General features: G+C 25.2%; 3 protein-coding genes and 1 long non-coding RNA gene across 4 annotated transcripts; all 4 read left to right on the forward strand.

The window, feature by feature from the left end:
• Nucleotides 1-2778: 2778 nt before the first annotated feature.
• On the forward strand, nucleotides 2779-3639 carry LOC124936824. The gene is made up of 2 exons (XM_047477350.1): nucleotides 2779-3167; nucleotides 3270-3639. Exons 1-2 carry the CDS (start codon nucleotides 2779-2781, stop codon nucleotides 3637-3639), a joined length of 759 nt encoding a protein of 252 aa, XP_047333306.1.
• Nucleotides 3640-4131: 492 nt separating this feature from the next.
• LOC124936835 lies at nucleotides 4132-5292 on the forward strand. Its single transcript, XM_047477360.1, has one exon. It carries the CDS (start codon nucleotides 4132-4134, stop codon nucleotides 5290-5292), a length of 1161 nt encoding a protein of 386 aa, XP_047333316.1.
• An 11148-nt stretch (nucleotides 5293-16440) lies between these two features.
• LOC124919337 lies at nucleotides 16441-17020 on the forward strand. Its single transcript, XR_007097568.1, has 3 exons — nucleotides 16441-16677; nucleotides 16754-16832; nucleotides 16906-17020. It is a non-coding gene; the product is annotated as an uncharacterized LOC124919337 (long non-coding RNA).
• A 5170-nt stretch (nucleotides 17021-22190) lies between these two features.
• LOC124936845 (zinc finger BED domain-containing protein RICESLEEPER 2-like) lies at nucleotides 22191-26821 on the forward strand. Its single transcript, XM_047477371.1, has 5 exons — nucleotides 22191-22313; nucleotides 22618-22843; nucleotides 24721-24984; nucleotides 25110-25508; nucleotides 25590-26821. Exons 1-5 carry the CDS (start codon nucleotides 22191-22193, stop codon nucleotides 26819-26821), a joined length of 2244 nt encoding a protein of 747 aa, XP_047333327.1.
• The last annotated feature ends 14 nt before the right edge of the window (nucleotides 26822-26835 follow it).

The raw sequence follows: 26835 nt of genomic DNA on the forward strand, positions 1-26835 counted from the left end.
ATGGATAAAAAGAGAGTGAGGTGATGTTTAATTTTGTATGAGTTTTTAAAAAAACCCATAACGAACAAGGCCTTAATGTATCTACTAAAAAGGAAAACAAACAAAGGGCTTGTTCGGTCGGTCCAGTTTATTTAAATAATTTGGAGAGAAAAAAAATGATTATTGGTGATGATTTTGAGGAGATGATGATGTTTTTTTTTGGTAAAAAGACATAAAATGTATTAATATATAAAAATAAAATAAATAATTATAATTTAAAATAAATAATATTTTAGTATTTTAATTAATGAATTAATTTATTTAAAAAATAAAAAAATGAATAAAGTGATTTTGTTGGGTTATTTGGAAAATCTAAATCGGAAGAAAATGTAAGAGAGACTTATAATCTATAGACCATGATTGATTTCGGAAACATATTAAGAGGAGGGTAAATAAAATGTCTATAATAATTAAATAAATAAACTATTACAAATAAGGCCTTGTTCGGGTTTTTAAAAAAACTTAGAGAGAGAAAAAAAATAATGATTGGTGATGATTTTGAGGAAGTGATGATTATTTTAAGTAAAAAGACTTAAAGGTATTGATATATGTGAATAAATTAAAAAATAATAATTTAAAATAGAGGATATTTTAGTATTTTGGTTAATGAAATAAATGATGTAATTGTTGAGAAGTGATTGATTGAAAAATTGGTTTTGATTGGGTTTTTTTAAAAACTCAAAGAGAACCGGGCCTAAGAGTGAAAACGGGGCTGCACATTTTTTTATGAATAGGACGAAAATAACTCGATGATAGTTTCTCTTATTTTTACTATCATTTAGTGGAGTCATTTTATTTACTCCCTTACTCTAATTAAATGCAAATTTATTGTGGATTTAGAGTTTTTCTATAAATTTTTGTATGATTTATTATAAAAAAATATCTTCATGTATTATGTTAATGATATTTCATCGGAATAATACAAAAGACATAAATTAACATCAAGAAGATATTTTAAGTGAAGCTTGGAGTGTATTTTTAATTTTCCTTTATTTAATAAAAGAGAAATGATTGGAGAAATGAATTGAGAGGAGGGAAGAATGTGGTACAATTTGATTCGCTGCAAAAATAACAATTTTTATATATCTTTTCTCTCTTCTAAACTTTCATCTATTTTCCATCTAGTGATGTTGTGACATGTCATTCCCTTAGTCCATTTTCTCTCCCAATTTTTTTTCCTTATCACTCCTCTTAAAAAATATGTTTAAATATTTTTTTATTACAATAAAATTTCTAATTAAGAGCAATTTTGTTTCAGAATGTATAATTGATAATACGAACAGCAGAATCTATAATTGATAATACAAACAATTATGTATGTACTAGACGAATCTTCATAAGAACGATTTTGTTTCATAATCTATAATTGATAATACACCAACAAAATCTATAATTGATAATATAAACAATTATATACTAGACGAATCTTCATAAGAATAAGAGGTTGATTTTTTGTCAAGTTCTATAATAATCAATTTTAATTAATTTATTCTATTTTAAAATAATGTTTTTTAATAAATCTTGTTCATTTTGTCTTATTTTAAATATTGGTTTGTTTTTATGGGCATGTATTACTATATGGATGAATTATAAGTTTGAACAAAAACAAAATATTAAAAAGCAATTGTTTTTCCCACCTCCTCTCATATTCCCACCCCGCCTAACTCCTTAATTAATTTCAAAATGACTTATTTATCCCTACTACCTTTATATATTTACACATTTCTTAATTTATTTATTTTATTTTATTTTATTATTGAGTGTTTTTATTAAATATAATTAATTAATTACTTTGTAATATTTTTTTAATTTTATTTATTTAATTAAAAATACAAAATATTATTATTTTTATATTATAATTATTTAAAATATATTAAATATTGAAATATATAATAATTTAATAAAATATAAATATTTAATATTTTATTATATTAATTATATATATATATATATATTAAAATACTTACAAAAATTATTTATCAAATAATAATTAATAATTAGTTTAATCATAATATTTTAATTAATAATATTATATATTAATAATTAGTCAATCATAATATTTTTAATTTTAATTAATAATATTATATATTAATAATTATTTTTAATTAATAATATTATATATTAATAATTAGTCAAACATAATATTAATAATTATTAATATTTTTATAAATAAAATTATCTATTAAATAATAATTAATAATTAATATAATCATAATATTTTATTTAATAATATTATATATTAATAATTATTTAAACATAATATTTTTAATAATAAGTAGCTTCACCGCCGCCCTAAATTAACAAAATCAAATCTAAATAACAAAATTTGTTTTTTTGATAAATCAACACCAAAGAATCAAATATACTTTTTTAACATGAATAACCACAATTTCGATCCATTTTCAGATAATTGGTCATTTGAGAATGATGTTCCTAGTGGAGAGAACATCTCCAACAATAATCGCGATTATACACTTAGTTATTATCGGTTGCTTTATGCATATTTCTTATTTATTTTTGGAAAAGATTAATATCAATTATAAAATTATAATAAAAACTAATATAAAAAACTAATTGAGTTCTTTCACTATTATTTTATATTTATATAGTTATTTGAAAGTAGAGAAGATATGATAAATTGGGCGAAAATGGTATTGTGGTAGTGATTAAAACATCTGCTAATTTAAAAGGCGGTAATCTGCTAATTTAAAAGGCAGTAAGTTGCCAAAGTGTCATTTAATGTGTGAAAGAGGAGGAAAATACAAACTGCCACGGTATTTTGTTGATGGGCAATCCTTTAAAAGGAATACAGGGACAAAAAAATGTGAATGCCCATTCGAGCTGCGAGGTGTACCAATACCTCCAGAAGGTGTGATGTGGCATTTAAGGGTTGTATGTGGTTTCCATAACCATCAATTAGCAGAATCTATGTATGGTCATGAGTACACGTCTAGGTTAAAACCAATGGAGCTACAGTTTGTGCTCGACATGGCCAATAGCACAACACCTCGTGAAGTTCTTAATATATTGAAACAAAGAGACCCGTCAAACAATACAGGGATCAAAACCATTTACAATGCCATTTTCACAAATAAATCCGCCAAACGGGCCGGCCTAAATCAAGTCTAGTATGTCTTGGAGCAGTTAATTAAAAAAAATTACCTCCATGATTACCGTACAAATCCAGACACTAATGAAATTACGGATATTATTTGGGTTCACCATTAAAGTCTGTTACTTTTTGTCAACTGTCCATCCGTGTTGATCATTGATGCCACATATAAGACCAATGAGTATCGGTCACCACTATTGGAGGTTGTGGGTATCTCATCCACAATGCGAACTTACTCGCTTATGTTCGCATATCTAAGCAATGAAAGGGAAGAGCAACTAACATGGGCATTAGGTACCTTAAAAAAGTGGATGCTTGAAAAGGGGACATCGTTGCCATCAGTGTTTGTTTCCGATCGGGATATGGCGCTTATTAATGCCATTGAAATATGTTTTCCTACGGCACGTCACATCCTCTGTATTTGGCACATAAACCAGTGTGTAATGAAAAAATGTAGGCCTATGCTTGGTCTAAAGTGGAACAAGTAATTTAATGCGTCATTGCACTCGCTCATTAATTCATCCACATAGTGGTCTTACCATCATAAGTGGAAAGTCATGCACGAGGAGTACAGACGATTCCAGGGTGCCCTAAATTACCTTTGGGAGACATGGTTACACTCTTACAAAGAGCGATTTGTTTCAGCATGGATTGATACATGTATGCACCTCAGGAGTAATTCAAGTCAAAGGTGTAGTTACTTTTTAACTTTAAATATTGTACTATTTAAATTCCAACCATTATTAAAACACAATGCATTTTTCTATTGCAGGGCGGAAGGGGCACATGCGAGACTTAAAATGTATTTGGGAGATACCATGTCATCCCTGGAAACATCTTTTCTAAAAATACATAAGATGTTAACAAATCAGTTTGGGAAAATTCAAAAGTCGTTCGAGAGATCTCTCAACATTCCACGCCATACACATTTACATGACAACATTTTTTATCAAGTAAGGTGTCGAATTTCACTACAGGCAATGGAGTTTATTAATGCTGAGCTGAAATGCGCCGAGGAAGCATCTCACCAACTAGCTGGCAAATGCAACTGTTCAATTAAAACAATATACGGATTGCCTTGCAAGCATGATCTTGCACATTATCGGTTCCTTTCCATTCCAATTCCAATACAGAGTATCAACGCTCATTGGAGGTGGTTGTCTATGAACGGTCATGAATACCATGACGAAGGAGCACGAGCTAACATGACATCTAAAGTTGTTGAGATATTAGATGGGATGGATCCACAAATGCGAGAGCAAATGATAGATCCGTTTTTTAATATTGCGGATCCATCTCAAAGTACAGTTCGAGCCCCTTCGTACAATACAGAACATAGAGGTCGACCTACAGGAAAAGATGAGCAGAGCAAACGCCGCATACCTTCTTTTGTTGATATATCCACTTCAAGTTCTAGGGCCACTCAAACGAATGCAACGTCTCGAAAGAGAGGACGTGGGAGGGGGTCGGGGGTTCGCAATACTCTGTCGACCCATGATCACCCTCTCGTTTCACCCTTCCGTGATACCTACATTGAGAAATTACCTACGGTTATGCAGCCTTATATTTCTCATATTGTTGACGTTGAACCTGACGATCACTGTGGATTTAGGGCGATAGCCGCACTAATCGGGTATGGTGAAGAAGGTTGGATTCAAGTACGATACGATCTTATGGAGGAGATTCAACAAAATAAGCGTCAATATGATCAACTTTATCCAGATCGGGAAATGGCAGATAATCTATTAGTTTTATTAAAATATTTCGAGCAACCGGCACCTGAGAGGCATTGGATGGACTGTATGACTTTAGGAATTGTCATCGCATCAAGGTACAACCTCGTACTACATACATTTGGTGAGAATAATTGTAGTTGTTTTACTCACTTACCATTAAGGTCCCCTCTAGTTCCAGACCTAGAGCGCCGAGAAATAGCTATTGCCCTTGTTGGCCAACACTTCGTGCAAGTTTTTTTACACCCTCATTATCCTGTACCACCCTTTTCAATGTGGTGGTGTAATCATTCATCTGACGAAGCTAAAGGATGGGCAACTAGTTATATAGCACGTGCTAATTTGTGGTACGAAATAACGGGTACAGGACCTAACGGCGGTGCTGAATTTGGAGGAAATATCGATTAGAATTTTTTATTTTTAAATTTTTATTTACTTTGGTGTATTTTTATTAGAATTTATATTTTTAAATTTTTATTTACTTTGGTGTATTTTTTTATGACATGTGTACTCTTTTCTAAACCGGGTTAAAATACTTAATATTAAGAAATTAAAAAATAAAAATATTTTAATAAAAAATATTATGCATTATCACTAATTATTACTATATAATATATTAAAGACTTTATCTTATTTATTTTTATTTATTTGTTAGATAATTTTATTTATAAAAAAATTGATTTTTATAAGTATTTAAAAAATATATATATAATTAATATAATAAAATATCAAATATTTATATTTTATTAAATTTGTACACATTTTAATATTTAATATATTTTAAATAATTATAATATAAAAATAATAATATTTTGTATTTTTAATTAAATAAATAAAGTTAAAAAATATTAAAAATTAATTAATTATATTTAATAAAAAAACTTAATAATTAAATAAAATAAAATAAATAAAATAAGAAATGTAAATATATAAAGGTGACAGGGATAAATAAGTCATTTTAGAGTTAATTGAGGAGTGAAGGAGGGGATGGAAATATGGGAGGGGTGGAAAAAGCAACTCCCTATTAAAAATATCCTTTGATAATAATGCATATAAAGTCTACATTATAAAAAAAACACAAAAATAATTATCAAATATGTTAAATCAATTCAACAAATAATAATAAGAAAATGGATTATAATTCCATTAATTATATCACAAATTGTCGAATTTATAAACAAAAATGAGGAATTTTTATAATAAGAGACTTCTTTCTCGATGTGTTTTAGTTATTTCATAATCACCTTGATATTTAATTCTACAATATGCATTTTGGAACTTGCTAAAAAAAACATTAGCAAAATAATTGCTGCTCAGATCTTCTGTTACCGAATTCTCTATTCCTATTTTCGGACCAATCATAATGCATTATTATTATTTTATTATTAAATGAAATTTTGTGTTGAAATGAAGAGAGACCTGAACCCGGATATATAATTATGAGTCTATTTGATTTATGTAAAATCAAGGTTGAAAATCACATCACAAAGGAAGGAAAGTAGTATTTCATATCAGGAAGCGATATTTAGTGAAATTTGCTTCACTTCACTCAACTACTCAATGTAAAAATATAATGTTTTTAATTTACATGTAAATCCACTTACTCATTCATGTAAAACAAAAACCTACAAAATAAAATAAAATATATTAATTATTTTACTGTCTATATAATTATATATTATATAAATATATATAACTATTTTTATAAAGTTATTTGTGATATATTTAAATTAATTTGTATGAATTATTTTATAATTTATATAATTATATATTAAATATATATATTATATATATATAAGCACATTTAAAAAGAAATTGTGTAAGATATTTATATAAATTTACAAAACAAAATATTTTAAAATTTATTGGTAAGATATTTAAATGAATTTATTATAATTATTTTATATTTTATATAATTATATATTAAATATATATATATAAAACAAAATGTTCAAAAATTTCTGTAATATATTTAAATAAATTTGTAAAACAAAATATTTTAAAATTTATTTGTAAGATATTTAAAAAATATATATTTAAATTATTTTATATTTTATATAATTATATATTAAATATTAAATATATATAAATGTTCATGTAAAACCACTAACACATTTATGTAAAAACATTTATACGTTTATGTAAAAGTATTTATGCTTTCATATAAGTTTGAAAAAGAATAAAAAAAATGAACAAGCACAACCTAGTGAAGTAACGCTGATAAGAGTGAAACAAACTTCAATAGGTATTTACATTTTTAAGATATTTAAAAAATTTACTTTAATTATTTTATATCTTATATGATTATATATATATATATATATATATATATATATATATATATATATATATATATATATATATATATATATATATATATAACAAAATGTTAAAAAATCTATATAATATATTTAAATAAATTTGTAAAACAAAATATTTTAAAATTTATTTTTAAGATATTTAAATAAATTTATTTTATATTATATATATATATATATATATATATATATATATATATAACAACATGTTAAAAAATTTATGTAATACATTTAAATAAATTTGTAAAACAAAATATTTTAAAATTTATTTTTAAGATATTTAAATAAATTTATTTTATATTATATATATATATATATATATATATATATATATATATATATATATATATATATATATATAACAACATGTTCAAAAATTTATGTAATACATTTAAATAAATTTGTAAAACAAAATATTTTAAAAATTATTAGTAAAATATTTACATAAATTTATTTTATATTTTATATAATTATATATATATATATATATATATATATATAACAACATTTTCAAAATTTTCTATAATATATTAAAATGAATTTGAAAAACAAAATATTTTAAAATTTATTTGTAAGATATTTAAAAAAATATATATTTAAAATATTTTATATTTTATATTATTATATATTAAATATATATAAATGTCATGAAAAATCACTAACACATTTATACGTTCATGTAAATGCTTTTATGTAAGTCTGCAAGAGAATAAAAAAGTGAAACAAGTGCTACCTAGTAAAACTTGCTTCACTAGATATTTACAGCGCTATAATAGGAGTGAAGCAAACTTCACTAGGTATTTACATTTATAAGATAAATATTTTATCAAACATGTTCAAAATTTTATGTAATATATTAAAATAAATTTGTAAAATAAAATATTTTAAAATTTATTTGTAAGATATTTAAATAAATTTATTTTAATTATTTTATATTTTATATAATTATATAAAATAACATGTTCAAAAATTTATGTAATATATTTAAATGAATTTGTAAAACAAAATATTTTAAAATTTATTTGTAAGATATTTAAAAAATATATATATATATTATTTTATAATTTATATAATTATATATTAAATATTAAATATATATAAATGTTCATGTAAAACCAATAACACATCTATGTAAAAATATTTATACGTTCATAAAAATCATTTATGATTTCATGTAAGTCTGCAAGAGAATAAAAAAAAATAAAACAAGCACTACTTGGTGAAGCTTGCTTTACTAGGTATTTACAACACTAATAGGAATGAAACAAACTTTACTAGATATTTACATTTGGTAAGATATTTAAATTAATTTACTTTAATTATTTTATATTTTATTAAACATGTTCAAAAATTTATGTGATATATTTAAATAAATTTGTAAAACAAAATATTTTAAAATTTATTTGTAAGATATTTAAATAAATTTATTTTAATTATTTTATATTTTATATAATTATATATTAAATATATATAAAAAATAACATGTTAAAAAATTTGTGAATTTGTAAAACAAAATATTTTAAAATTTATTTGTAATATATTTTAAAAAAAATATATTTAAATTATTTTATATTTTATATAATTATATATTAAATATATATAAATGTCCATGTAAAACCACTAACACATTTATGCAAAAACATTTATACGTTAATGTAAAAGTATTTATACATTCATGTAAATCTACAAGAGAATAAAAAAATGAAACAAACGCTATTTGATGAAGTTTGTTTCACTAGGTATTTACAATACTAATAGGAATGAAGCAAACTTTACTTTACTAAGTATTTACATTTGTAAGATATTTAAATGAATTACTTTAATTATTTTATATTTTATCAAACATGTTCAAACATTTATGTAATATATTTAAATAAATTTGTAAAACAAAATATTTTAAAATTTATTGATAAAATATTTAAATAAATTTATTTTTATTATTTTATATTTTATATAATTATATTATTATATATTAAATAAATTATATATATATATATATATAATAACATGTTCAAAAATTTCTGTAATATATTTAAATGAAATTGTAAAACAAAATATTTTAAAATTTATTTTAAGATATTTAAAAAAATTATTTAAATTATTTTATATTTTATATAATTATATATTAAATATTAAATATATATATAAATGTTCATGTAAAATCACTAACACATTTATAAAAAACATTTATACGTTATTGTAAAAGCATTTATGTTTTCATGTAAGTTTGCAAGTTAATAAAAAAAATGAAACAAACGCTAATTGGTAAAAATTGATTCACTGTGTATTTACATTAAACTAGATCAGATAGAATTACTTGTTTGGACAACCCACTATTGCTCTATTCAGCGCTCAAATTCCTTCACTATTGCTCTACTAGAGGGTCAATAGAAGTGAAACAAACTTCACTATGTATTTACATTTGTAAGATATATTTAAATGAATTTAATTTGATTATTTTTTATTTTATCAAGCATGTTCAAAAATTTATGTAATATATTTAAATAAATTTGTAAAATAAAATATTTTAAAATTTATTTGTAAGATATTTAAATAAATTTATTTTAATTATTTTATATTTTATATATTTATATATTAAATATATATATATAAAAAATAACATGTTATAAAATTTATGTAATATATGTAATATATTTAAATAAATTTGTAAAACAAAATATTTTAAAATTTATTTGTAAGATATTTAAAAAAAATTATATAAATTATTATATATTTTATATAATTATATATTAAATATTAAATATATATAAATGTTCATGTAAAACCACTAACACATTTATGTAAAAACATTTATAGGTTAATGTAAAAACATTTATGCTTTAATGTTAGTCTGCAAAAGAATAAAAAAATTGAAACAAGCACTACCTGGTAAAGTTTGCTTCATTAGGTATTTACAACACTAAAGGAGTGAAACAAACTTCACTATATATTTACATTTGTAAGATATTTAAATGAATTTACTTTAATTATTTTATATTTTATTAAACATGTTAAAAATTTATGTAATATATTTAAATAAATTTGTAAAATAAAATATTTTAAAATTTATTTGTAAAATATTTAAATAAATTAATTTTAATTATTTTATATTTTATATAATTATATATTAAATATATATATATAAAATAACATGTTCAAAAATTTGTGAATTTGTAAAACAAAATATTTTAAAATTTATTTTTAATATATTTAAAAAAATATATTTGAATTATTTATTAAATATATATAAATGTTCATGTAAAACCACTAACACATTTATATAAAAATATTTATACGTTAATTTAAAATCATTCATGTAAATCTACAAGAGAATAAAAAAATGAAACAAGCGCTATTTGGTGAGGCTTATTTCACTTGGTATTTACAACGCTAATAGGAGTGAAACAAATTTCATTAGATATTTACATTTATAAGATATTTAAATGAATTATTTTATAATTTATCAAACATGTTCAAAAATTTATGTAATATATTTATATAAATTTTTAAAATAAATTATTTTAAAATTTATTTGTAAGATATTTAAATAAATTTATTTTAATTATTTTATATTTTATATAATTATATATTAAATATATATATATATAATAATATGTTCAAAAATTTATGTGTAATATATTTAAATGAATTTGTAAAATTAAATATTTTAAAATTTATTTTAAAGATATTTTAAAAAATTATTTAAATTATTTTATATTTTATATAATTATATATTAAATATATATAAATGTTCATGTAAAACCACTAACACATTTATGAAAAACATTTATACGTTCATGTAAAAACATTTATTTTTTAATTTAAGTCTGTAAATAAATAAAAAATGAAACAAACACTAATTGGTGAAGATTGTTTCACTAGGTATTTATAGCTCTAATAGAAGTGAAATAAACTTCACTATTTATTTACATTTGTAAGATATTTAAATGAATTTATTTTGATTATTTTATATTTTATCAAACATGTTAAAATTTTTTTGTATTATATTTAAATAAATTTGTAAAACAAAATATTTTAAAATTAATTTGTAAGATATTTAAATAAATTTATTTTAATTATTTTATATTTTATATAATTATATATTAAATATATATAAAAAAAATAACATGTTAAAAAATTGTTAATTTGTAAAACAAAATATTTTAAAATTTATTTATAATATATTTTAAAAAAATTATTTAAATTATTTATTAAATATATATAAATGTTCATGTAAAACCACTAACACATTCATATAAAAACATTTATACATTCATGTAAATCTACAAGAGAATAAAAAAATGAAACAAGCGCTACTTGGTGAAACTTATTTCACTATGTATTTACAACGCTAATAGGAGTGAAACAAACATCATTAGGTATTTACATTTGTAAGATATTTAAATGAATTATTTTATATTTTATCAAATATGTTTAAAAACTTATGTAATATATTTATATAAAATTTTAAAATAAAATATTTTAAAATTTATTTGTAAGATATTTAAATAAATTTATTTTAATTATTTTATATTTTATATAATTATATATTATATATATATATATAAAATAACATGTTTAAAAATTTCTGTAATATATTTAAATGAATTTGTAAAATTAAATATTTTAAAATTTATTTTAAAGTTATTTAAAAAAATTATTTAAATTATTTTATATTTTATTTAATTATATATTAAATATATATAAATGCTCATGTAAAACCAATAACACATTTATGAAAAACATTTATACGTTCATGTAAAAGCATTTATTTTTTTATTTAAGTCTGCAAATAATTAAAAAATTAAAACAAACACTAATTGGTGAGATTGTTTCACTAGGTATTTTCAGCGCTTATAGGAGTGAAATAAACTTCATTATTTATTTATATTTGTAAGATATTTAAATAAATTTACTTTGATTATTTTATATTTTATCAAATATGCTCAAAAATTTATGTATTATATTTAAATAAATTTGTAAAATAAAATATTTTAAAATTAATTTATAAGATATTTAAATAAATTTATTTTAATTATTTTATATTTTATATTTTATATAATTATATATTAAATATATATATATATATATAAAATAACATGTTTAAAAATTTATGTAATATATTTAAATGAATTTGTAAAACAAAATATTTTAAAATATATTTGTAAGATATTTAAAAAAATATATTTAAATTATTTTATATTTTATATAATTATATATTAAATATTAAATATTAAATATTTATAAATGTTTATGTAAAATCACAAACACATTTATGTAAAAACATTTATACGTTTATGTTTTTATGAAAGTCTGCAATAGAATTAAAAAATGAAATAAGTGATATCTGATGAAGCTTGCTTGCTTCACAAGATATTTACAACTATAATAGGAGTGAAGCCAACTTTATTAGGTATTTATATTTATAAGATAAATATTTTATCAAATATGTTCAAAATTTTATGTAATATATTTAAATAAATTTGTAAAAAAAATATTTTAAAATTTATTTGTAAGATATTTAAATAAATTTATTTTAAATATTTTAATTATTTTATATTTTATAAAATTTTATATTATATATATATATATATATATAAATAAAGAATAACATGTTTAAAAATTTCTGTAATCTATTTAAATGAATTTGTAAAATAAAATATTTAAAAATTTATTTATAAGATGTTTAAAAAAAATATTTAAATTATTTTATATTTTATATAATTATATATTAAATATTAATATATATAAATGTTAATGTAAAATCACTAACACATTTATGTATAAACATTTATACGTTAATGTAAAAGCATTTATGCTTTCATGTAAGTTTGCAAGAGAATACAAAAATGAAACAAGCGCAACCTAGTGAAGTTTGCTTCATTAGGTATTTACAACGCTAATAAGAGTGTAACAAACTTTACTAGGTATTTATATTTGTAAGATATTTAAATGAATTATTTTATATTTTATCAAACATGTTAAAAAATTTATGTTATATATAATTATATAGACGATAAAATAATTAATATATTTATTTTGTATTATTTTGTAGGTTTACATGCAAATATAAATGATTTTAAAGATGAAATAAATGGTTTTACATGGATTAGTAAGTGAATTTACATTAGTAGAGTGAAGTGAAGTAATGGTTACTAAATAACTTCCGTCTTCGTTTGTGATGTGATTCTCAAACATGATTTTACATTAATGAAGTTGACCCATAATTATATTCGGGTCCAAGTCTCTCTCTTCGTTTCAACCTAAAATATAATTTAATAATATAATAATTATGCTGCATTATGATTGGTCCGAAATGGGGAATTATGCTACATAATTGTCGAATTTTTATAATAAGAGACTTCTTTCTCGATAGCGTGGCTCTCCGCATTCGCATGGGCTAGTGACATGATGAGAACTACAAATGCGGTCTATAAAAGTGTCCTGAACCACGCCAGATACCAATTTTAGATCCGGTGCGCAGATAGCTGACGGGGTTTCGAGCAAGGGTGACGGAGCCAACCCCCACTAGGCAGAAAATCCAATCGGTGTTGCTTCCCCTTCGTCGAATACCGGCTGCTCTTATTCCCATCGATATGCCCGGCACACATAAATGCATTAGAGTGGCTTGTAGCCGATGTACTCTCTTCGCTCGATAAAGAAATACCGGGACCGGCGTGCGTTTTAGTTATTTCATAATCACCTTAATTGATATTTAATTCTACAATATGCACTTTGGAACTTCTTAAAAAAAACATTAGAAAAAAAAAAAAAACATTAGCAAAATAATTGAAGCTTTGAAGTTTAGTCGCATCACACCATGTATGTATAATGGAGTCCTTGGAGCTTGTTTGATCTTCAATTTCCTAGGATTTTATATGTTTTGTCTTAAAAAATATTGTTTATTAAAAAAAAATGGGATATTTGAGATTTAATTAAAAAATGGGTTAATATAAACTAAAGAAAAATTTAAGAAAACCTATTTTTTTTAGAAAATCAAAATAGCCTAGGATCAAACAAGCTCCAAGAATATGTAGCCTTAATGTTAATGTGTTTTGTCTTTTTTTTATTCCTTTTATATTATTTATTTACTTTCTATTTAAATAAACAATCATTAAAAAAAAACAAAAAAACAAATTAAAATGGAGAGAAAAAAATATTGTAGTATTAATTTGATTAAGCTTAATAGTTGCAAACTTGACTAAATAAATTTTGAAATCTAATAAACATTATTTAAAAAATATTGTAGTATTAATTTGATTAAGCTTTAATAGTCACTATTAATTATAATATATATGAAAGAATCTTATTCTTCACTAACCAAAGAATTAAAATGTATAATATTATATCCCATCATCCATTTCTTTATTTAAAAAAATATATGAAGAAATCTTACTTTTGAGTTAACCAATAACATATATTTTGAGTCAATTTCCATGTCTAATATTCTTTCCCCATGCCCACCACTTTTATTTATTTTCTTTCTTTTTTCATTAATTATTCAACTACTTAGACAATCTCCAACTTCGAAAAATAAAAATTTATTTTCAAACTCATTTTGGTGTAAATATTACATTAAATAATAATTATTTTCTAATCAAAAAATCTTTTCTCAAACTCAAAAAAATATTCTTATAATATTCTTCTTTACCTTAACTTTTATAACTTTTTAATATTACCTTATATATTTTACAAACTTATAAATTACATCACAATATTATAATATTATATAATTATTTTAAAATTAATATTAAATTAATTCTAAAAATTTATTAAAAATTCAAAAATTATAATACACGAACAAAAAAAATACATTTGAGATTGAACATTATTATAAAAAATATTATATAAATGAATTAAATTATATAAATAAATTAAATTAATAATCATATAAATAAGATTAATATAAAATATAGAATAAAAATTAAAATATAAACAAATAAAACATATAAATAAATAAAATATATAACCAAATTAAAAGATAAATAAATTAAAATATAAATAAGTTTAATATATAAAATTAATTAAATAAAAGTTATATAAAAATGAGAAACCATTTTCGGGTTACATTCAAAGATTTGAAGTAGGGTGGAAAACAAAACCCATTTTGGGTATAGGTATACAGCCCGTTAGAGTTGCTCTTAGGGTAACCAAAAAGAAACCTGTGTTATTTTTTACATATAATCTGTATAATTCTACCTTCAAACCCTAAAGAGGTTTCTCGAACTTTTTTCTAACCCTTGTTTTGTATTTCTTAAAAAATGAAGAAGAGGATGATCCTTACGACTGATGGCCGAAGTGAAGGTTTTGTCGGATGATTATTCTGATTCAATGTGATACGACAACAATGAAATGCGAGTCATAATCATCCAGGACTCGCCTTCGTCAAACCCCGGCAATGAAATGCGGATGGATTCGATGTCTTCTGTATATTCTATTGATTTTGTTTTGCATCTCCATTGTCGGGATTTAACGAAGGCGAGCATGATTCAGACTGGCGATTCTGACTGGCATTTCATTGTTGACGTCTGACAGTGAATCAGAATCATCATCTGACAAAACCTTGGTTTCGCCTACATAATGTTTGTATTATGTCAATCCAATGAAATCTCGTATTCCCAAATTTAAAATCGCGAAATTTTGAAAGTAGTAATCCTAGTCAATATTTTCTTAATACAATTAAATGTGTAGTATGAACTAACCTTTCAATTTATGAACTAATTGGAGAGGATAATTGTCAAACTAAAAAATTGATCACATAAATCTCCTCTTCATGAGTAATGTTTGTATTTGGTCAAACTGTCAATTGAATGAAATGTCGCCTTTCCAAATGTGAAAATGGTAAATCTTAAAAAAGTAGAAATCTTAGTCAATATTTACAATTAAATTTATAGTGCAAAAATTGTGACTGGGTTATATTCCCCGTTAGCACGACCCCTTTCAATCAGAATATTTTAAGGAGAATCAAACCTTAGATCTTTGACACTTGAGCTATCTTAAGTGTAACCCTATTATGTTTTAAATATCATGAACTATGTTTTTGTTTTAAGAACTAATTGGAGAGGATAACATCAAATTAACAGTTGATCACATAAATTTACACTTAATTTAGGAGTATTGTTTGTACTGTGTCAATCTAATGAAATTCCGCATTTCAAAATGTGAAAATGACAAATCTCGCAAGTAGAAATTTTGTTCCATGTGGTTTTGTTTTTATGTTCTAAAATGGAGAGGTTAACTGTCTCCTTTGAATTTAAATTTGTAGGAATGGAATTAAGCAGAGAAAGAATTCATGGCAAGATGGGGTTTTGGGTACTAATTGCCCTATACCTCCAAATTCAAACTACACTTACAAATTGCAAACAAATGATCAGATTGGAACCTACACTCTCCATGACTTTATTGAAATCGTTCGGAACGATGAAGATAACTTGCAATCTTGGCATCTGAATGGTCATGATTTCTGGGTTGTTGGGTAAGAACTTAAGAAGTTGGATCTCTCTTGATTGAAATTTGATTGATGCCTTGGATTAAACCCAATTGAATTGCAGCTATGGTTCTGGGCAATGGAGTAATGACAGTAGACAAGCATATAATCTGGTGGATGCTACAACCCGACACACTGTACAGGTAAATTGGTGAGTCTGTTTAGATCTTTGATGAGAAGTTGCAACTAAAATGGAGTTTTTGTTTTTGAAAACAGGTGTTTCAGAAATCTTGGACAGCGATGATGGTATCCTTGGATAATCAAGGAATGTGGAATTTGAGATCGTCGAAATGGGAAAGACAGTATTTGGGACATCAGCTATATCTTAGGGTTTTTAGCAACGAGAGAATCTGTTTAAAGCCGTTGGAAGCCATATTTAAGACTATAATTCATATTTTCCAACCATATTTAAGACTATCATTCATATTTTTATTATTATCTCGTTTGTTGATACATGAGGAACAAGAATATGGTGGAACTTGTTGTTTGGTTGATCATAAATTATTGATTTCATCTTAATTATTTATTCATTATTTGTCAAATTCAATGAGGGCTTATTTATTCTTTTTTATAAAAATTTCAGTCTAATTGTTTGTTTGAGACTTGAATTTGCGTTGATTTTATCAACTCACAATCTTAGTCTTAATCTTAATCATCTATTCTAATGTTAGTCTTTTTGTTTTTTTTTTTTAATTAATTTATCACATTTAAAAATATATATTAAATCTTTTTTATTTCATGTCTTTCCATAAATCACATTTCCGGAGCTTTGAACTAATATTTTTTAAAAAAAATATTCAATTTGAAAAACAAACATGTATCAATTATAGATCTTACAAAAATTTATGTTGAATAATAAATCTATCATTTTAATTTTTTTTTTCAAATCTTTCATTATATCACATATTTTGTAGTCAAATAAACTACAAAAATTTATGTTGAATAATAAATCTATCATTTTAATTTTTTTTTTCAAATCTTTCATTATATCACATATTTTGTAGTCAAATAAATTACATCCCGACAATTTAAAATGTTTAAATATTTAAATGTCTTTTTATTTTAAAATGTGATAAATTAGTATGAAAAACAAAAATAATATATCATATAAAAACTTTAAACGAATAAAATTGTATAATTATAGTCTTATAATATCGTACCATTCAAAATTCGACCCCATCCAATAAAAACAATTCAACTCTAAATTCAAATAACAATTGAACATAAAAATCTCATTATAATCTAACATTATTTTACCCACCATCTCATAATCATATAATTCAATTTATTAATTTAAATAACTTTTATTTCTTTTAAAATAAAATTACTTTACCACTATATATTAATACTTTTATTTATTAAAAAAACAGCTTTATCAAAATCATTACCAATTTAGATTTTTTAAACAACTGAAAAATTTATTCTTGAAGATCCATAACCAAAAAGCCTTAAATTTTCTTTAAGTTATCTTAAGAATATTTTTCTTTAAAAAGTGACTATTTTTTTTAAAAGGAAATGCAAGACAACTAACTAATTTATCAAAAAGAATTCATATTCTTTTGGGCTTTTTGCCTTGTTGTAATTAGATTCTAACTAAGAGTTGTCAAATAGCCTTGGTTATGAATGTTGTTCAAGTGATAAAAAATATTATCTAATAACAAATTTAAAAACGACAGACTAATAATAAATTCAAATAAAATAGTCTCCCCACGGGGACTCTTAAGAGTGGTGATCTAGTTTCGTCACAATTGGAAGGTTAAAACTCCTCCACAATGGCGGCGGATCGTGACCACGACCCATTCTAGTGGGTAAAGATGTCAAGCCCACAATGTGCAATCTCTAAAAATGTATGGATTTTGTATGTTTTTCCGTTTTTGTGAAATTCTCCTAGTTCATGGTAGGATATGGAATTCTCTAGATTTCTCTAGAAGTTCCTTTTTGTAGGTAAGGCCATAGAACTCTCTAGAATTATTTAAAACTTTCTAAAGTATGTAGGTAGAATAACTCTCTAAAATTCTCTAGAAATTTTAAGAGTAGATAGTTAGTAGAATTCTCTAGAAGTCTTTAGAAATTCTTGGGTCTAGGTTAGATATAGAAGTGTATAGAAAACCATAAATTATAATGAGAATCTAGAATGATCTATCCATTTGTATATAAACAAGTCTTGGCCATAAATCAAGCACCTCACACTTGTAATAAACAAGTGTTCCATCTTCTTGCATCTTTAGAAAGGCTGAATAACTAGTATTGTGGCGATCTAGACTAGTGCCGCTCGAAACGAAGAAATATTCGGTGACCGAGTATCAGCCCGTTACAAGTGTAAAAACCCTAACAATATCTTCTAACAATTCTCTCTTCATTATTCAGATAATCGAAATAGTAACTATGTTAGCTATTCAATTAATTTTAGATCGCCTCACATGATTAGACAACTTCTTCAACGAATCTCCAAAAATGTATATTAAATTAGGAGTTATATAACTAGGGGTGTAAACGAGCTGAGCCGAGCTCGAACTAGCTCTGGCTCGAGTTCGAATTGACTCGTTTTTTATTGGCTCGGCTCGAGCTCGAGCTCGATCGAACTTTTAATATTAAGCTCGAACTCAGCTCGATCATATAACCATAGGCTCGAGTTCGGCTCGAAGTACTCGAATATATATATATATATATATATATATATATATATATATATATATATATATATATATATATATATATATATATATATATATATATATATATATATATATATATATAAATATATTGATTTCTTATATTAAAAATACATAAATCACCATTCATCAATCACCAGTTCACCACACAAATATTTCAAATCTTTAGTTACATATTAATAAAAAAAACCATAAATTAAAACATAGTTCATCAAACATGAAATTTCAGCAATATAAGCACAATCAACTTGTGAAGTATCAATGGACGGTCTCTAAAGTATTCTTGCAAAATGGTTGTGGAAGTCGTGTATTATATTTAAGATGAACTTAAAAACATATTAGACTCCATTAGGTTTATTTTAAAAATAAAATATTTTATACTGAAATAAAAATAGTTATATATCTTATAAAATATAATACATTGAGATTGCATATATTAAATAATAATACAGTATAATTATATATTAATTTGATTTTCAAAAATTATGTTTATGTAATTAAATTAATATTAAATTTATTTATTTTCATATAATTATTATATAATATATATTTTTTAATTTATAAATATCATTCTGTTATATGTTCATATACCAAATTATTAAAAATATCATACATTTACCGTATCAATAATTTTGGTATTTATATCATAAGCAATAAGCCCATAGATAATCTTATGAGTATGTTTTAAATTTTGATTAAAAAGTAAAATATAATTAAAAAAAATTAAGGATTAGATTCGAAAAAGCTCAACGAGCCATCAAGCGAATCTTACCTAAACTCGAATTCGGCTCGAATCTTAAACGAGCTGGCTCGAGCTCAGCTCAAATTCGATTTTGACCAAACTCGAATTGAGCATTGACCGAGCGGCTCAACTCATTTATAGTCGTATATATAACTAGATAATACTTCTTAAAAACTACATTTGTTATATTTGTTTTTAAATTTGGATTGAACTTTTAAATAAAGTTTAATTATTTAAAAAGTAACAATGGACGATAATTTTAAGTGGGTGAAATATATTTTTGGTAAATATATACTAAATTGAACCCAAATCAGATCCTATTGCTACAGATTTCAGTCAGAAAACAATATTATTATTTTATTATTCATCCATATAAAACCAAACTCAATAAACCCCAAAGATGGAAATGAGTGTTTTATATTAGGAAGCATTATTAAGTGAAATTCACTAGGCTTCTATGAGTCATAAATAATTAACATGTTTTTATATATAATTATATATTAAATCAATCCAGATCTTCTGCTACCGAATAGAGTGTTTCCTTGTTGCGGACCAATGAAAATACAGAAGCATTATTATATTAATAAATGAAATATGGGTTGAAAGGAAGGGAGAGAGAATCCGAAACCCGAATTTCATTCCGGGTTCACCCCAAACGCCGTTAACAGAATGTAGAGATAACGTATGAAGCGAAACTTCCTTCTCCCAGATTCCATGTCAAACAGAATGAAGATATACGGTTTCCAGTGAAGCTCACTTCGCTCCAGGCGCCATGTAAAGCGGAATGTAGAGAAGCACTATGGAGCGAAGCATACTTCGCCCAGACGCCCTGTTGAACGGAATGAAGAGATGCTTTTCAGTGAAGCATACTTCGCTTCATTTATTTTTAATACCTTGACGATCATGTAAAACCTCAAACACATCCATGTAAAGACCTTTTAACGCTCATGTAAAAACATTTATTCATGTATGTTTAATAAATTAATTAACAAAAATAAAAATTTATATATATATAATAAAACAAAAATTAAAAATTATATTTATGAAGAGACGTTTTTCAGTGAATCATACTTTGCTTAAATTAGTATATATGCCTAGAGAATCGAGCGAAGCTTTCTTCGCTACAGACGCCATGTAAAGCGGAATGAATAGACGCTTTTCGAGCGAAACTTCCTTCACTCAAGCGCCATGTAAAGCGGAATGAATAGACGCTCTTCGAGAGAAGCTTCCTTCGCCCAGGCGCCATGTAAAGCGGAATGACTAGACGTTTTTCAACGAAGCATACTTCGCTTCAATTAGTTTATATGCCTAAATGTTCATTTAAAACCTCCAACACACCCATGTAAAGATCTTTTAATCGTCATGTAAAAATATTTATTCATTCGTGTATATATAATAAATTAATTAAAAATTTTTTAAAAATTATGAAGAGACGCTTTTAATTGAAGCATACTTCGCTTCAAGAGTTACTTAGCGATGATTACTTCACTTATATTAACAACTTTAATATATATAAACCATAATATCATTATTATAAACACTTCCGCCTGATTCATCTCTCTCTCTTCAAGCTTCTGCCTCCTTTCACAACGATTCGCATTCGGCTCCCCGTCTACCATACCAGAAGATCTTGATGTCTTGACAATAGTACGTACACCAAAATAGTAAACTTTTCTTTATATTTGTGAAACCACTAAACCCTAGGATTACATACGCACAATACGTTATTTCGTTCATATTTAGGAAACCTTACTCCGAAAATATCACGTTCAATGCAAATCTTTCGTATTTAGGAAAAGTACTTAGGGTTAGGGTTGTGTATATTATTTCCATGAAACCCTAGTTACTGATGTAGTGAAAACTTATTTTTGATATTAAAAAAGTATCTTTTTTTAATGTGCAGGCAACAAACAACGAAATCGTCCAAAAGTACTATAGGCAAAGAATATATTTTTTGCCCCAATCAATTATCTAGTGAAGATATAGTACTATTTTTGACTTATATCCATTTTGTCCATATTATGTAAGTTTTCATTGTAATAACCATGTTTGTTAGAGATAATATTATTGTTTTTACACAGCTGTTGATGGTGCAATATGCTGACACTTGTGGTGTCACGGTGTCAATGAGGTGGAGAGACGATGTAACTCATGTCATAGCATCCACTGATGCTAATGGTGGATGTGGTCGAACAATCACAATATTGAAGGCAATATTGAACGGGAGATGTGTCCTTACAATTGATTGTGAGACTCTCTTAGTCTTAACGCAATATTCATTTTCACATATAGGAAACTAAATACCAATTGTTTTTGTATAGGGATAAAATCATCAATGAAATCAAAAAGTTACGTTGATGAGGAACTGTACGAGGTTCAGCAAGATAATCATGGGACCTTGGGTGGTCCAAGACTGACAGACTAAGGTATTTGAAGAATGTAAGTTTGATCTGATTTCTCCTCTATATCTTCATTATTTTCTATGATAACTGATTTTTTTTGTTTGTTTTTTAGCTGCCAAAACTGTTCAACAGTTACACTTTTATTTTTGCAGGAGATTTCTTCCCGGCTTACAAACATGATCTGATAGGGTTTGTAATTACTAGAGGAGGTATCACTAAAGAAATAGAGAATCCATTTGTTGAGCCCGAAGACGACAAAACTATAGTAGTATACGATGAGACGAGTTACGTTATTAATGAAGTTATTTGGGTATTTAAGGCAATGGATCCTGTGTCATGTCAGCATATTTTGATAAATATGGTGTTCCTCACACAAGCTTGCTTGAATCTATTTCTGTTTGTGATTTGCAGTTTTGTTTACTTAATTTGTAAACTTGTTTTTATTGACAATACTGAATATTTGCATTCCTAATTTGTTTCTTAAATTAGTAATTTCATATTTAATTTTTTGGCTCTTAGTGTTTATAATAATGATATTTACAGCGCTGATAGAAGTGAAACAAGCGCTACCTGATGAGGCTTGCTTCACTAGATATTTACAACGCTGATAGAAATGAAACAAGCGCTACCTAGTGATATTTTCTTTACTTTTATTTACATTGTTAATAAAAGTGAAACTAGCTTCACTGAAGTAATAATTTAAATACATCGAATTTTTTCATGTTGCACTCCCATTATTCACTTTCTCTCTCATCGTTTTTTCAAACCCTAGCACAAACTTCTCCACTACAATCTTCTCACGAAAATGGTCTTTGTTGGGGTGACGTTGAATATTCTTTGTGGTTTTGGGGATGATGCTAATGCAACCTTGGATCCCTTGAAGTGTGTAGAGACTTGCTGTTGAAGATATGCGATTTCACTGTTAGAAATCGTTCGTCGAGTTTTTTTCTTCATTACCATTCACGGTAAATCTACCCTCCTCATAAATAATCACTCTCTTTGACTCTCTTTGCCTGCTTCTGATCGATTACTTTCCATATTTCGGAATCAGATCTAGTTTCCTTCATGGATGCCGCAAAGGCAATGATTGCTCAACTCTTTTTTCTCAAGAAAATGGAAAACCATGTAAGTTCCAATCTCAATCAAACTTTCCTCGTATAACCGACTAAGAGAAGAAAAAACTCATCGTCACAGAAAATAACTTTTTTCAACCACATAATTTTTGTTGCATTCGCCAAATATGTATCAATTCTGTTCTTATATCTTTTGAGTGACAATTTTTCTGTCAATAGTAGCCATTGATGACATGTTTAATTTATTATAATAGATATATGGTGAACATATTTGACAAAGATATCTATTATGGAGGCATGTCTGAGACAATCCTAACTTCTCCAACAGTTTTATATATATCATCAATTTCATAAACATATTTTTAAATGATATAAAAATGTATAATAATGTAATGTAAATTTAACCAAGATAATAAAAATTAACTTAATTACTTTAGTTTTAATTAGTTTAGTTGGTTAGCTATGCTGAATTTAATAATTTCAAAATTTAGAAAAATATAATATTTGTTTTTTAGGTGGCACTCTAAGATAAGGTTGTAAATGAATCAAATACTTTTGATTCGATTTGGTATTCGTATTCGAATTTTGATATTCGTATTCGTAATTTTGTGATTCGAATTCGAATAAAAATATTCGATTCGATTCGACTAATAAACGAATACAAATACAAAATCAAGATATTCGATTCGGTATTCGCTAATATTCAATTAAATATTTGATTATATATATATATTATATATATATAACCATTTTATTAATTTTAATTTTATAAATATTATTTATTCTAAAACCCTAGTACATATATATATTTCTTCGGTTGAAAACTTGAAACCCACATCTAGTCATTCTGCTGCTAATCACTCAAAACCTACCACCGCCTCCATCTCATCTCTTCTTTTCTCCAGTCGACGTTACTTCGGTTGCCGCCGCCGCCTCCATGTAGTTCTCTTCTCCGCTCGTCATCTTCTCCACTCGACACTACTCTAGTGATTTCTCTGGTGAGTCATTTTCTTCTCCGGCCATGTATTTCTTGACCAGCTGTAACCCATATCTAATATGACTATTAAATATTGGATATCATTTAGAATATAAATATATTTTTTTTAACATTTTAAGCTCTAATTACATATTTGTTATAAAAGGGGAGAAAACTATGATCGAGATAAATGATGATGAATGTGATGGTGCCTTGCGAATTAAGAATGTGAATGTTGATGGGGAGAAAGATAAAAAAGAAGGTAAAGATGATGAAGTTGAGGAAGAAGGTAAAAATGTGGAAGATGGTAAAGATGATGAAGTTGAGGAAGATAAGGGGAATTTTGAAAGGAAAAAGAGAAAGAAAGTTTCCAAAGCTCATACCGAATTCATTGAAGTGATTGGAAATGATGGACATTTTAAGTACCAATGTATATATTGCAAAAGTCTTCTTTCTAGGTCAACTACCGGTACAACAAGTCATCTTTGGAATCACTTGAAGAGGTGCGTGTAAAAGAAAATGCACACTGAAAAGCAAAAGACATTACAATTCCAGCCTATCAAATCCAAGTTGAGATGAATCCTTTGTCAGATGGTAAATATGATCATATGAAGCAAAGAGAGGCCATTGCCCATTGGATTTTAATGAATGAGCAACCGTTTAATGTTGTAGAAAGTTTTGGTTTTACTTTCATGTTGAGTATCAACCAACCACTATTTGAAAAGATTTCTTGTGCCACGACAAAGAAAGATGTCATTAATGTATATGACATAGAGAAGAAAAAATTACAATTGGCATTGAGAGACATCAATAAGATTTCCTTAACCACTGACATTTGGAAGTCAAAGGTGCAAAAGATTTCTTATATGTGTGTCACTAGTCACTTTGTTGATTCAAATTGGAACCTTCACAAACGACTTCTTAGCTTCATACCTCTACCTCCTCCACATGCTGGTAAATTTATTTTTTATTATTAAATTTTTTTTTGCATTATATTTATTGTTTATTAATTTAATTTGTTTATTTGGTATTCAGGTCATGATATCTTTAATGGGCTTATGAAGTGTACAAAAGATTGGAGGATAGAGCATAAAGTCTTCACTATCTCTGTGGACAATGCCTCGAACAACGATTCAGCAATTCGAATTGCTAAAGAAACATTATCTAAGAGTCGTAAGTTTCCATTGGAAGGTAAGTTGTTTCATGTTCGGTGTACTGCACATATATTGAACCTTGTTGTTCAAGATGGTCTTTCTGAGATTCAAAATATTATTGATGATGTCAAAAAGAGTGTGCAATTTATTAACCAATCAGAGTCTAGGTTGAGAAAATTCTCAGATGTTGTGCATCATTTAAGAATCCAAGTAAAAAAATTGATCATTGATTGTCCAACTCATTGGAATTCTACATATGAGATGTTAGTTGAGGCATATAGAGTTAAGGATGCATTTCCTATATTTAAAGAGTGTGAACTTTTTTATCGTCATTGTCCTAGCCCTGATGATTGGAAAAAAGTGAAGGATGTTATTGATATTTTAGAGGTTTTTTATGAAGCGACTCATATAATTTCTGGAGTTGATTATCCTACTTCAAATGTTTATCTTGCTGTTATTTGGAGAGTCAAGCATGTATTGAATGAAAAAGAAAATCATGTTGATGAGTTTATTCGAATGATGATAAAAAAGATGAAGGAGAAATTTGACAAATATTGGGGAGAATGCAATCTTTTGATGGCAATTGGAGCGATACTAGACCCTAGGTTCAAAATGAGGTTGGTTGATTTTTCTTTCGGTAACATATATAGTAAGGTTGAAGCACTTACAAATGTGATGAGGGTTCGAGAAGCATTATACAACTTGTTCTTTGAGTATGTTGAAGTGGATCAATCAAGATCCCGAAAGTCTACTACTTTAGTACAATGTTCTTCTACGTGTGCGAACTCCACGTCTAAAGAAAAATTTGTGCCTTCTGGTTTGTCTATGTTTGATCGGTATTTGGATACTGTTGAGGTTCATGATCCTCTGAAGTCGGATTTGGATATTTACTTGGAGGAAGGATTTTTTAGAACTCAAGACGAGGATACAAGTGTACAGTTTGATGCCTTGGCTTGGTGGAAATCTATGAAATTAAAGTTTAAAATTCTATCCAAGTTAGCTCGTGATGTTCTAGCTATCCCTATTAGTACAGTGGCATCAGAGGCTACATTTAGTGCAGGAACGCGAGTATTGGATCCTTATCGATCAAGGTTAACATCTGATATGGTATAAGTGTTGATTTGTGG

The sequence above is a fragment of the Impatiens glandulifera genome, chromosome 1 (assembly GCF_907164915.1).
Source record: "Impatiens glandulifera chromosome 1, dImpGla2.1, whole genome shotgun sequence".
In the NCBI taxonomy this organism is placed as follows: domain Eukaryota; kingdom Viridiplantae; phylum Streptophyta; class Magnoliopsida; order Ericales; family Balsaminaceae; genus Impatiens; species Impatiens glandulifera.

What these genes read in the sequence shown, in the direction of transcription:
- LOC124936835 (XM_047477360.1), top strand. Translation starts at nt 4,132, where the DNA reads ATGGAGTTTATTAATGCTGAGCTGAAATGCGCCGAGGAAGCATCTCAC.
- LOC124936845 (XM_047477371.1), top strand. Translation starts at nt 22,191, where the DNA reads ATGGTGCAATATGCTGACACTTGTGGTGTCACGGTGTCAATGAGGTGG. An exon ending in GAACAATCACAATATTGAAG is followed by an intron (nt 22,314 to 22,617) that starts GCAATATTGAAC and finishes TTTGTTTTTTAG; the next exon opens with CTGCCAAAACTGTTCAACAG. An exon ending in TCTACCTCCTCCACATGCTG is followed by an intron (nt 25,509 to 25,589) that starts GTAAATTTATTT and finishes TTTGGTATTCAG; the next exon opens with GTCATGATATCTTTAATGGG.
- LOC124936824 (XM_047477350.1), top strand. Translation starts at nt 2,779, where the DNA reads ATGTGTGAAAGAGGAGGAAAATACAAACTGCCACGGTATTTTGTTGAT. An exon ending in GCCGGCCTAAATCAAGTCTA is followed by an intron (nt 3,168 to 3,269) that starts GTATGTCTTGGA and finishes TCACCATTAAAG; the next exon opens with TCTGTTACTTTTTGTCAACT.